The sequence below is a fragment of the Scardinius erythrophthalmus genome (genome assembly GCF_964197995.2).
Source record: "Scardinius erythrophthalmus genome assembly, chromosome: 8".
Classification (NCBI taxonomy): Eukaryota; Metazoa; Chordata; class Actinopteri; order Cypriniformes; family Leuciscidae; genus Scardinius; species Scardinius erythrophthalmus.
In genome coordinates, this window is record NC_138228.1 from 1,042,813 (window position 1) to 1,054,661 (window position 11,849).

At 39.2% G+C, this 11,849-nt stretch overlaps 1 protein-coding gene across 2 annotated transcripts in view; it reads left to right on the forward strand.

Annotated features, from left to right (window-relative positions):
- thsd4 (thrombospondin type 1 domain containing 4) overlaps positions 1-11,849 on the forward strand; it is a 53,721-nt gene that overhangs the window by 6,380 nt on the left and 35,492 nt on the right. For both annotated transcript variants that reach the window (XM_081373317.1, XM_081373318.1), the window contains exons 6-7: positions 5,086-5,188; positions 10,318-10,454. In XM_081373317.1, the coding sequence (XP_081229443.1) occupies positions 5,086-5,188; positions 10,318-10,454 (240 nt within the window). The remainder of the gene's footprint in view (positions 1-5,085; positions 5,189-10,317; positions 10,455-11,849) is intronic.

Genomic DNA, 11,849 nt, shown 5'->3' on the forward strand with positions numbered 1-11,849 from the left:
GAAGATGAAACTTCAGGCACATGTGCTCTTCAGCACAAGAAAATAAATCAAGGTAAGTCAAGCTTTTATACTGAATATTTTTATTCAGCGTCATTTCCACCTTGTCTGTAGTTCGGGTGAATTATGTACAACAAATATGAAAATAATGTATTTATGTTTATTACGAGTAAACAACATAATAAGTCCAAAAGTGGCTAAGCCTGACATGAGGGTGTGCTAATATTGCAGAAAAACTGCTAAAATGTCATTTCCACCTCCGTCATTTCCACCTCTGAGAAATTTGAGGCGTAGCTTTGGACATGATATATGCTGTTTTTGTGCGTTATTGACATGTTCTCATGACATATTTGTGCTTTTGGACTGAAAACTTTATATATCACCATTCCAGTACACTCTAAATGTATTTTTATTTATCTATATTTATATGAATGTTTATATAATTTGCATATCATTTGTAATCATTATTTTTAAAACTATTAGGTATACTGTTCAACTCATATATGTTAAATAATAAAATATATGGTTAAAAATATTTTACACTGGCAATTTAAGTAAAAATAAACAGAAACAATCTTTCCACTATAAACCGTCATTTCCACCACTTTCCACCACTACAGTTTTTAAGAAAAAAAAATAAGAATAACCAATAATGAGGATCTAAATGTATTTTAAAATAAGTAGTAATAGTTCATTACTCACAATATATGTGTGAGTGACTTATAATAAACATAGACCTGAGCAAAAATGAGATGCTGTAGGCAAAAATCCCAACTCGTGGCAACTCGTGGCATTTTAGCAACTTTAAATGAAAATGCATTAAGTTCATGAAGTATTAAGATTTATTTTGTTACATGATTAGGTAGCCCACTGATGTTGTTGACAGATGCATAATCTTATATAACAGTTTTACAATATTAAATTGTAATAAAATACATAAATTGAAAAGTGGTGGAAATGACATGGCTCTTCAGAAAAACTGTTAAAAATAATAATAATCCATGGAATTCTAAAACTGCCCACTGTTATATTGTGTTAGAAGACAAATGAATGAAGCAAGGAAGATTGTTTTAAGAGTGTTTTAAGAGAGTGAATTTTACATAAACTCACAGTGCCAAAAGTGCTTCTAGTTGGAGAATCACCCATAAACGGAGGGTTCTGTCAGGTGCTTCATATGTAGAACCTTAAAGGGTTCCGTCAGTCCAGTCGCTTCATATGTAGAACCTTAAAGGGTTCCGTCAGGCAGTGGTGTAGTCTAGTTTTTTGAAGTGAGTATACTCTAATATAACCTTCCCCCCCACCCCCACCCCACCCCCCGCCGCCGCCGCCGCATACTCACCCATCCCAGAGCGTCACCCCATAAGCACCACCACACTTGCAATTTCTATCTAATTAATTTGAGTTAGACCGAACTTTTATTTTGGTGGGCTGTAGACATTTGAGTTTCTGTGTGTTTTAATAAACTATTATTATTATTATTATTATTATTAGGCCTGAAGTATACTCTGTGCAATAGTAATATATTTCTGTTATAATTTCTTCAAGTTATACAGAACTTTTATTTTGACAGGTTGTCGTAAAGACAACAGTTTCTGTGTGTATATGAAACGAATGAATGACGATAGTTTTATCAAATGAAATGGTGAAATTCTCATCAAGTGACTCTCATAGCAGCTCTGCGATGAAATGCACATGTGTAGCCTACATCATGTCTCAATACAGTAAAACGCTGAAAACACCACGAGCGTGAGTCACGCGTGCTTCTGTGTGTGTGTGTGTGTGTGTGTGTGTGTGTGTGTGTGTGTGTGTGTAGTGGAGCACACACTGAGCGCTCATTCCCAGAGACGCGTAGAACAATTGCAGTCTCTTTTAGCTTTAATATTCATAGACACTAGTCCATATCGAGATTTCATTCATTGTACAGCAGCTACTTTTGATTTATTCATTCAAAAATAGCCAAATTCCGTGACGTTCTGCTTTATATAGCAAGTTCCATTTGTGACTGGATTCCTCAATTCGATCCGTCGCTTCAAAACACAGACTGGGTGAATTTATGAATGAAAGTGTGAAAGTTCTGACACAAAACGAAGTTGATACGTATCCTCACGCTTTTTTTAAGTGGGTATACGCAAATCCTTGGCCTTTTCTAGTGGGTATACGGCGTATACCTGCGTATCACGTAGACTACACCACTGCCGTCAGGCGCTTCATATGTAGAACCTTAAAGGGTTTCATCAGGCGCTTCACATGTAGAACCTTAAAGGGTTCCGTCAGGCGCTTCATATGTAGAACCTTAAAGGGTTCCGTCAGGCGCTTCATATGTAGAACCTTAAAGGGTTCCATCATGCGCTTCATATGTAGAACCTTAAAGGGTTTCGTCAGGCGCTTCATATGTTGAACATTAAAGGGTTCCGTCAGGCGCTTCATATGCAGAACCTTAAAGGGTTTCATCAGGCGCTTCACATGTAGAACCTTAAAGGGTTCCGTCAGGCGCTTCATATGCAGAACCTTAAAGGGTTCCATCAGGTGCTTCATATGCAGAACCTTAAAGGGTTCCATCAGGCGCTTCATATGCAGAACCTTAAAGGGTTCCATCAGGTGCTTCATATGCAGAACCTTAAAGGGTTCCATCAGGCGCTTCATATGCAGAACCTTAAAGGGTTCCATCAGGTGCTTCATATGCAGAACCTTAAAGGGTTCCATCAGGTGCTTCATATGTAGAACCTTAAAGGGTTCCATCAGGCGCTTCATATGCAGAACCTTAAAGGGTTTCGTCAGGCGCTTCATATGTAGAACCTTAAAGGGTTTCATCAGGCGCTTCACATGTAGAACCTTAAAGGGTTCCGTCAGGCGCTTCATATGTAGAACCTTAAAGGGTTCCGTCAGGCGCTTCATATGTAGAACCTTAAAGGGTTCCATCATGCGCTTCATATGTAGAACCTTAAAGGGTTTCGTCAGGCGCTTCATATGTTGAACATTAAAGGGTTCCGTCAGGCGCTTCATATGCAGAACCTTAAAGGGTTCCGTCAGGCGCTTCATATGTAGAACCTTAAAGGGTTCCATCAGGCGCTTCACATGTAGAACCTTAAAGGGTTCCATCAGGCGCTTCACATGTAGAACCTTAAAGGGTTCCGTCAGGCGCTTCATATGCAGAACCTTGAAGGGTTCCGTCAGGCGCTTCATATGTAGAACCTTAAAGGGTTCCGTCAGGCGCTTCATATGCAGAACCTTAAAGGGTTTCATCAGGCGCTTCACATGTAGAACCTTAAAGGGTTCCATCAGGCGCTTCATATGTAGAACCTTAAAGGGTTCCATCAGGCGCTTCATATGTAGTACCTTAAAGGGTTCCGTCAGGCGCTTCATATGCAGAACCTTAAAGGGTTTCATCAGGCGCTTCACATGTAGAACCTTAAAGGGTTCCGTCAGGCGCTTCATATGCAGAACCTTAAAGGGTTCCATCAGGTGCTTCATATGCAGAACCTTAAAGGGTTCCATCAGGCGCTTCATATGCAGAACCTTAAAGGGTTCCATCAGGCGCTTCATATGCAGAACCTTAAAGGGTTCCATCAGGTGCTTCATATGCAGAACCTTAAAGGGTTCCATCAGGTGCTTCATATGTAGAACCTTAAAGGGTTCCATCAGGCGCTTCATATGCAGAACCTTAAAGGGTTCCATCAGGCGCTTCATATGCAGAACCTTAAAGGGTTCCATCAGGTGCTTCATATGTAGAACCTTAAAGGGTTCCATCAGGCGCTTCATATGCAGAACCTTAAAGGGTTTCGTCAGGCGCTTCATATGTAGAACCTTAAAGGGTTTCATCAGGCGCTTCACATGTAGAACCTTAAAGGGTTCCGTCAGGCGCTTCATATGTAGAACCTTAAAGGGTTCCGTCAGGCGCTTCATATGTAGAACCTTAAAGGGTTCCATCATGCGCTTCATATGTAGAACCTTAAAGGGTTTCGTCAGGCGCTTCATATGTTGAACATTAAAGGGTTCCGTCAGGCGCTTCATATGCAGAACCTTAAAGGGTTCCGTCAGGCGCTTCATATGTAGAACCTTAAAGGGTTCCATCAGGCGCTTCACATGTAGAACCTTAAAGGGTTCCATCAGGCGCTTCACATGTAGAACCTTAAAGGGTTCCGTCAGGCGCTTCATATGCAGAACCTTGAAGGGTTCCGTCAGGCGCTTCATATGTAGAACCTTAAAGGGTTCCGTCAGGCGCTTCATATGCAGAACCTTAAAGGGTTTCATCAGGCGCTTCACATGTAGAACCTTAAAGGGTTCCATCAGGCGCTTCATATGTAGAACCTTAAAGGGTTCCATCAGGCGCTTCATATGTAGTACCTTAAAGGGTTCCGTCAGGCGCTTCATATGCAGAACCTTAAAGGGTTTCATCAGGCGCTTCACATGTAGAACCTTAAAGGGTTCCGTCAGGCGCTTCATATGCAGAACCTTAAAGGGTTCCATCAGGTGCTTCATATGCAGAACCTTAAAGGGTTCCATCAGGCGCTTCATATGCAGAACCTTAAAGGGTTCCATCAGGTGCTTCATATGCAGAACCTTAAAGGGTTCCATCAGGTGCTTCATATGCAGAACCTTAAAGGGTTCCATCAGGCGCTTCATATGCAGAACCTTAAAGGGTTCCATCAGGTGCTTCATATGCAGAACCTTAAAGGGTTCCATCAGGCGCTTCACATGTAGAACCTTAAAGGAATTCACGTCCACTGACTCGGATTTATGCATTTTTATAGCAACACTGTTAATGCCAAAATGAATCTGCAGCAGTCGTGTCACAAGAGGGAGCTCACAGTATAATTCCAGTTTACAACTTGTAATTACAAGTTCTACGAGGACGTGAACACTTTTTACATATCTTAATCTCGCAATTATGGTAATTACAACATGGTGTGAATTCACCTATATTTTAAAGAATGTTAAGAATGAAGAATGTAAAGCATTTGAGGACAAACTGATGCTGTATAAAAACACTGAAAAGATGGAAGATTTACTCGCAACACTTAAGAATTTAAATATGGCGAAAGAGATCTGTAAAAAAAAGTATGTGTGGGTGTGTTTCTGAATTCTCAGGCCTGTCCGTCATCCAGCAGACCAATCAGAGACGTGCAGTGCTCCTCCTTCAACACACAGCGCTTCATGGGGAGACTTTACCAGTGGGAACCTTTTCATGACGGTGAGCAGATTCGTTAAGTTCAGGTGATGGAATGATTTGTTTAGATATCAGTGTTTCAACATTTGGTAGATCTCCTATGCTTTATTATTACACTATCAGTCAGTACATTTTTATTCATCAAGGAAGCATTAAATTTATCAAAAGTGACAGTAAAGACATTTATAATGTTACAAAAGATTATATTTAAAATAAATGCTGCTCTTTTAAACTTTCTATTCATCAAAGATTTCTGAAAAATAAGTGTTTCACGGTTTCCAAAAAAATCTGTTTTCAACACTGATATTAATCATAAATGTTTCTTGAGCAGCAAATCATCATATTAGAATGATTTCTGAAGGATCATGTGACACTGAAGACTGGAGTAATGAAGAATAAAATGTAACATTTCTATATTTAAACTAAATTAAAGCTAAATAAATCTCTTGCAGTTTTTCCGTTTTTGGCAGAATCATTTTTGTTACCCGAAGGAAAAACATCCTGAATGACACAGATATTTGTGCTGTTAACTCTAATGATCATGTTGCAATTAAAGTTAGTCATATTTCAGTGAGTTGATAATTTGTGCTTCAGGAGATTTTCCCGGCGTGTCGGATCCTGTGGAACAGTGAATGTTTTCGGATTTATGAACTTTGATGCTGCGCCAGTATTTGATTCATGTTCACATACGTTTACGGTTTGTGTGGAATATTCTTATATCCCACAGGCTGCAGATTAGCTGACGATGAATTCATGCCAGAGTTTTATGTTTTTGTTTTGATGACACAAACTAGTGTATTTTCACCACAGCAAACAGGAAAGGTTGTCTCAAGGTTCTCTCAAAGTTATAAACAAACGTTCTTCCAGTAACGTTAATAAAACGTTCATTTAAAGTCATCTGCCCTTGAATAACGTTCTCAAAACATCAACACAAAAAGCATTATTTACACATCATACATGGAATGTTTTTCTGAAACTTTTGAGGTGGATGTTTTCAAATGTTACTTGTTTCAGAGAACATTCAAAAGTAACGTTCCTATAATGTTTGAAGAATGATACCCATGAACATTCAGAAATAAAGTTTTCATAACTCCTAGGTGTTTTTTCAGACTGGTTCTGGTTCATCGTGTGTCTTTGCTGTCCTCTTGTGGCCGCTGTGTATCATTACAAGCATCGGATTCTGTTCTCATTAGTACTAGAGATCACAGTGATTTGAACAAACTCGAAGTATTAAACTCTGTGCGGCTCTAAACTTCTGTGTGATGAAATGATTCCTTGGCAGTCTCTGAATTATTGTGTGTTTAGAAGGGGTGTACTAATACCCTCATGTCACGATACTATATTATTGTGATACTCCAAGACTTATGATAAATGGTTAACAAAAAATTAACTGCTGATTAAAATTCTAAATTTGGTGTTAAATTGTGGGTGTAAATGAATAGTCTTGGACTTGGTGCTGAAACCCGAAGCACAGGACAATAGAGACACCAGAATAACAATATTCATGATTCTGAAGATGAAAATACAGAATTATTGTAGATGAATATGTTTGCACTCTTTCACTGACTAGATATATTTAAAATAATGTAGTCCACTTTTTACTGGTAACATCAGACATTTGACATCATCAGGACCCACAATTATTCCCCCATTGCATTATTATACATTATATTCAATGCTATATATAGTAGTTTAATGTAGTACTGACACTAAAACTCAGAAAACTTTTTTCTCATACAGTAATTTTTATTTTGGGTGAACTATACACGAGACATATTGTCACTCTCCACGATACATATTGTTGCATTTTTGTATTGCAGTATATTCCCAGACAGCAACATAGTGTCGCCCAGATCCGGCCAGAATCTGGTGCACGTGGAATCCACATGTACCAGACATGGTCCGGATCTGGGCCGACACTATGTTGCTGTCTGGGTTTTGACATGATATAGGGCCTTATCATACACCCGGCGCAATGTAAGTGTGTTTTGCTAGTTTCAGCCCGACGCCGTTTTCATTTTCACGTCCTGCGCCACGTTGTTAAAATAAACAAATAAAAATGTTGCTCCAAAGTCAATGGTGCAGTATTTTTTTTGTTATTTAAAGATCGCGTTAGTAATGTGCGCCTATAGGCGGGTCCACAACACGCAACACTTCGCGCACGAGCAGATCCGTTTTCCGCTTGCGAAACATTCCTCCATGTAAATAGCGAATCCGCCATGGCGCGAACACAACTGGCTTTTAACGGGAATGGGAGATGAGACCAGGCACGGCGTTATGGGTGGGCCTGACGGGCCTAGGCCCACCCACTTTTTAACAGGCCCACCCAAAACTTTTCTTCAAAAAGAAAAAAACTTTTAATATATTCTAAGTTTGTCAAGAATTATAAAAAAATAGCAATAAGCTCATCATTTGTGCTAAAATAGTCTAAATGTTTAGTTTTTAAAACAATTTTAAAAAGCTGTTATCTATTTTGATGTTTCTGCGCAAGTTCAGCATGTGGTTCGGGTTTGTTCCGATCAGAGCGCATTTCTGAATATTCCGCACCACTCGCTCATTCTGCAGGGTCGCTCGCTCAACCCAGAATTGCCTGCTGCCTGGCTCGAAAATATGCGGAATATGGGCTGCCTCCGACTATTTTTTTTTTCTAGTCGACTAGTAGTTTTTCATATAAAGCCATTCGTGGACAAATCGTAGGCTATATTATTTTAATTACTTAAACAGGATATGAGTGTTTACGTAATATAGCCACACTCAAGCGCACGACCGCACACATAAAGCTTGCCACAAAGAACCGGTAAAAGTAATGATTATGAATGTGTCTAAAATAGCAAGGAGACATTTAATTGTTTATTAATAAACTGGTGTTTTCTGTGTCGCTCCAAAGATGAAGTTGACGATGCGGACTCCCATTGAACGCCAGAGATGGATTGGAGATATGGATTACATAATCAGAGAGTAGCCTATTTCTTTTGGTTTTGAATATTTTCGTTTAAAAGTAGACATTTCAAACTTTCTATAATAGATAGCCTATATTTCTAAAATCTGTGAGGCACAAGCTGAGTTTCGGCGCCCTCCAGTTCACGTGCAATGCAAGTGATCGTGTTGGTGCCTTATTACATTGTCTGCTATATTCCTTCTCATTTATTAAATACAGGTAATTGGTTGATAAAACATTGATCAAAATTAAGATACGATTTATAAAAAACGAAAACCTTTTAAAAAGAGTCTTTCTACAAAAAAAAAAAAAAAAACCCTCAATGAAGTGGTCAAAATCATATGGAAGTTTGTTTCCGCCACTGAATAAAACATTTTAAAAGATAATTGCGACTTTTTATCTCACAATTGCGAGTTTATATCACGCAATTCTGACTTTATTTCTCAGAATTGCGAGATATAAAGTCAGAATTCTGACTTTTTTCTCGCAATTGCGACTTTATATCACGCAATTCTGACTTTATAACACATAGCCTAACACATAATTGCGAGTTTATATCTCGCAATTCTGACATCTTTTCTCAGAATTGTGAGATATAAACTCACAATTGTGAGATATAAAGTCCAATTCTAAGGGGGGGGGGGGGGAGACGGACTTTTTTTTTTTTACCTTAGAATAGTTTATATCTCACAATTCTGACTTTATAACACGCAATTGCGACTTTATATCATGCAATTCTGACTTTATATCTCCCAAATGCGTATTATAAAGTCAGAATTGCGTGATATAAAGTTGCAATTGCGAGAAAAAAAGTCAGAATTCTGACTTTATAAGACGCAATTGCGACTTTATTTCACGCAATTCTGACTTTATATCTCGCAATTCTGAGAAATGAAGTCAGAATTGCGAGATGTAAACTCGCAATTGTGAGATAAAAAGTCGCAATTATCTTTTTTATTATTATTATTTTGTGGCGGAAACAAGCTTCCATAAAATCATGTCTTACCCACTCCATGTCACATCTTTCTCGGCGACCAGCGCCGTTGCTCGGAGGGCGCCAGCGCCTCTGCCTCACGAGTGGATGATAGCCCTGAAGACTCCTAGCAATGGTATACCTTTAGTGAAGTTATACCTTAAGAGTCTTCGTAGCGCACTAAGAGACAAAGCCAGGTATGATGCGTAATGGAGATTACAAAGCGCTCTTCTTTGGTCAGAACCATGGAGAGCGATCGCGAATAGTTCCGTCTTATGCACCGAAACTTTTTACAATGCAACAAAATATTCAAAGAGCATCAAGCTATTAAAATCTATATTATGTATACTCACAGATAATATAACAGTATATTAGTCAATAATTTTTATTAGGTTAAACAGTGATTGGATAACGTTTTTAATTTAAGGCCCACCCACAATTGGTCTGGCCCATCCAAAACTGGAATCCTGGCGCCGTGCCTGGATGAGACTCTGATTGGTGGTTTATTGCACATTACTCCCAAAACACACCCATTACTCATTAAGAGAATAGGGACGATCCTTTTAGACCAGCACCGGGAGCGCCGACCATTTTTAGTTTTCAGCGTGTGGGGGGCGGAGTCTCGCGGCACCAGAGGGTAATCTTGACGGCACTCGCAAGAAAATGGATAGAATATGGATAGTAGCTACATAATCAAATTCACAAATACTACACCATTTAAACATTATTCAAACACATAGGCTTCTGAGTTACTAAAACAATCTTTGTCAAAGAATACACATGTTTGTTCACAGTTTGAACGTTCTTGTTTCCATTTGTTTAATTTGAAGATCTGAGGTGAATTATCCACTGTTGCTTTTACAGCCTCAAAGCTGGAGCACTAAATGATATTCAGAGTCACATTACACGCTTTTAACATTAAATAAAGCACATAAACAGCGCCTGAGATTATCATCGCCACACTTTGTGTTTGTTGTTCCAGCGCGACGTCGCAGAAAAATAGAAACCGTTTCTATAATAGAATCGTCGCGTGTCGCCGTCGCGGCAGGTTAGGACAAACACTCTTGGAAAAGCATTAACATGGAAAATAACCTTTTATCGCGCGTCGCGGCGTCCCGTCGCATGTAGTTAGGACATGGTGTTAGATCCTTAAAATAGGGCCCTTAATGTTACACCCCTTGTGTTTCACTCTCTTCTGTCCGTGTGTCTCATGATGAACGTGTTTATGGTGTGTTTGCTCAGTGTCCAGTGATCAGGCCTGTGAGCTGAACTGTCGGGCCGTCGGCTTCAGGTTTTACGTCCGTCAGTCGGAGCGAGTCGTCGACGGGACTCCCTGTGGACACAACGAGACATCGGTGTGTGTGGCGGGAAAGTGTCAGGTAGGAATCAGGAATTTGCTGCATTATTGTTGTGCTTCCATACGTGATATTGCATTTATTAACGAGTATCATTGTTGCACAGTGCATACTGCTTCAGATAAAGCACACTAGTAGCTGCACTGCTGCATTGTAGGCTATGATTTGGGTTTGTAGTGTAGATCATTTACAGCTACACCTCCTACTGTAATCCCATCCTCATTACTGTGAGGCAAATACTGATATGATATTAAGTCTGTAAAGTATGCTATGATAGTGTTTGTTTTACTAAATTATGCTTTTGGCAACACTTCATTTTACAGTGTCTTTGTTGCACGTTGCATGCACAGTAAATTATGCATAATTACATGATGCAACTCACCCTAATCCAGCTTTTAATGTCGTTTATATGTCTATGTGGTGTTTTTAATATGCTTTAAGACACACCATGTGTAAATTCATAAGTCGACAGCATTGCTGAGTATTTCCTCCTTAAAACTGCAGTGAACCAAAGACAGTCTCAAACACACGCTTTGAAATCGCTGGTGTTTCTGACGTCACAAACTACCTTGTAACCAATCAGATCAACGTGTGATTGCCAACCAGTGGATCTCTGAGCTGAGTGAGTGAGTGGAGGCGGGGCTCATTTGCATATTCATAGAACTGTGTATACTTAATGAGACAAGGGTGTCGAGTTACATTCAAGATATTTTAAGACATGAAGAATATTTTTTCAAGAAGAAAACGTTTAAATATGTCATTTTGGTGATTTAAGATGTGTTTTAAGGGATAAAATGATTGACTACAGGGGGATGTTTGATTTTGACATTAAATATAATGAGTTTATATAAATATTTAAGACTTATAAATATATAAGTTTGATCCTAATTGAGTCTAACAGCATGTTAAAGGTGTTTTAGTCACATGTTGATAACAGCCGATCTCTGTTATTCAGACATGCTTTAATTACCCAGAGTTCAGAGCGTTCTGCATGCAAAGACGGTCAGACGCACAACAGTTGCCGAAGGATCTTTTGTGTTTGTGAGTGAATTAGCCACGCTCGAATCTGCCTGTCGTTCCAGCTGTGCTTTTTTCAGACATGTCACTTCAACAAATCCTGCAGAAACGAGATGTAACAGACGCCGGAATAACAAGCTGCACGTGCACATGTCAGACGCGACTGTCTGAGAAGGTTAAAGGGGTTGATTATGATTTCGCTTTTCTAACTTTAGTTAGAGTGTAATGTTGTGTTTTAGCATAAACAACATCTGCAAAGTTATTATGCTCAAAGTTACTATGCTCAAAGTTACTATGCTCAAAGTTACAAGCAAAGAGAGATATTTTCTTTTACAGAAATCGACTACAACAACGGCTGGTAGGGACTACAACGAGCTTCCTCCCGGGTCAATGACATCATTA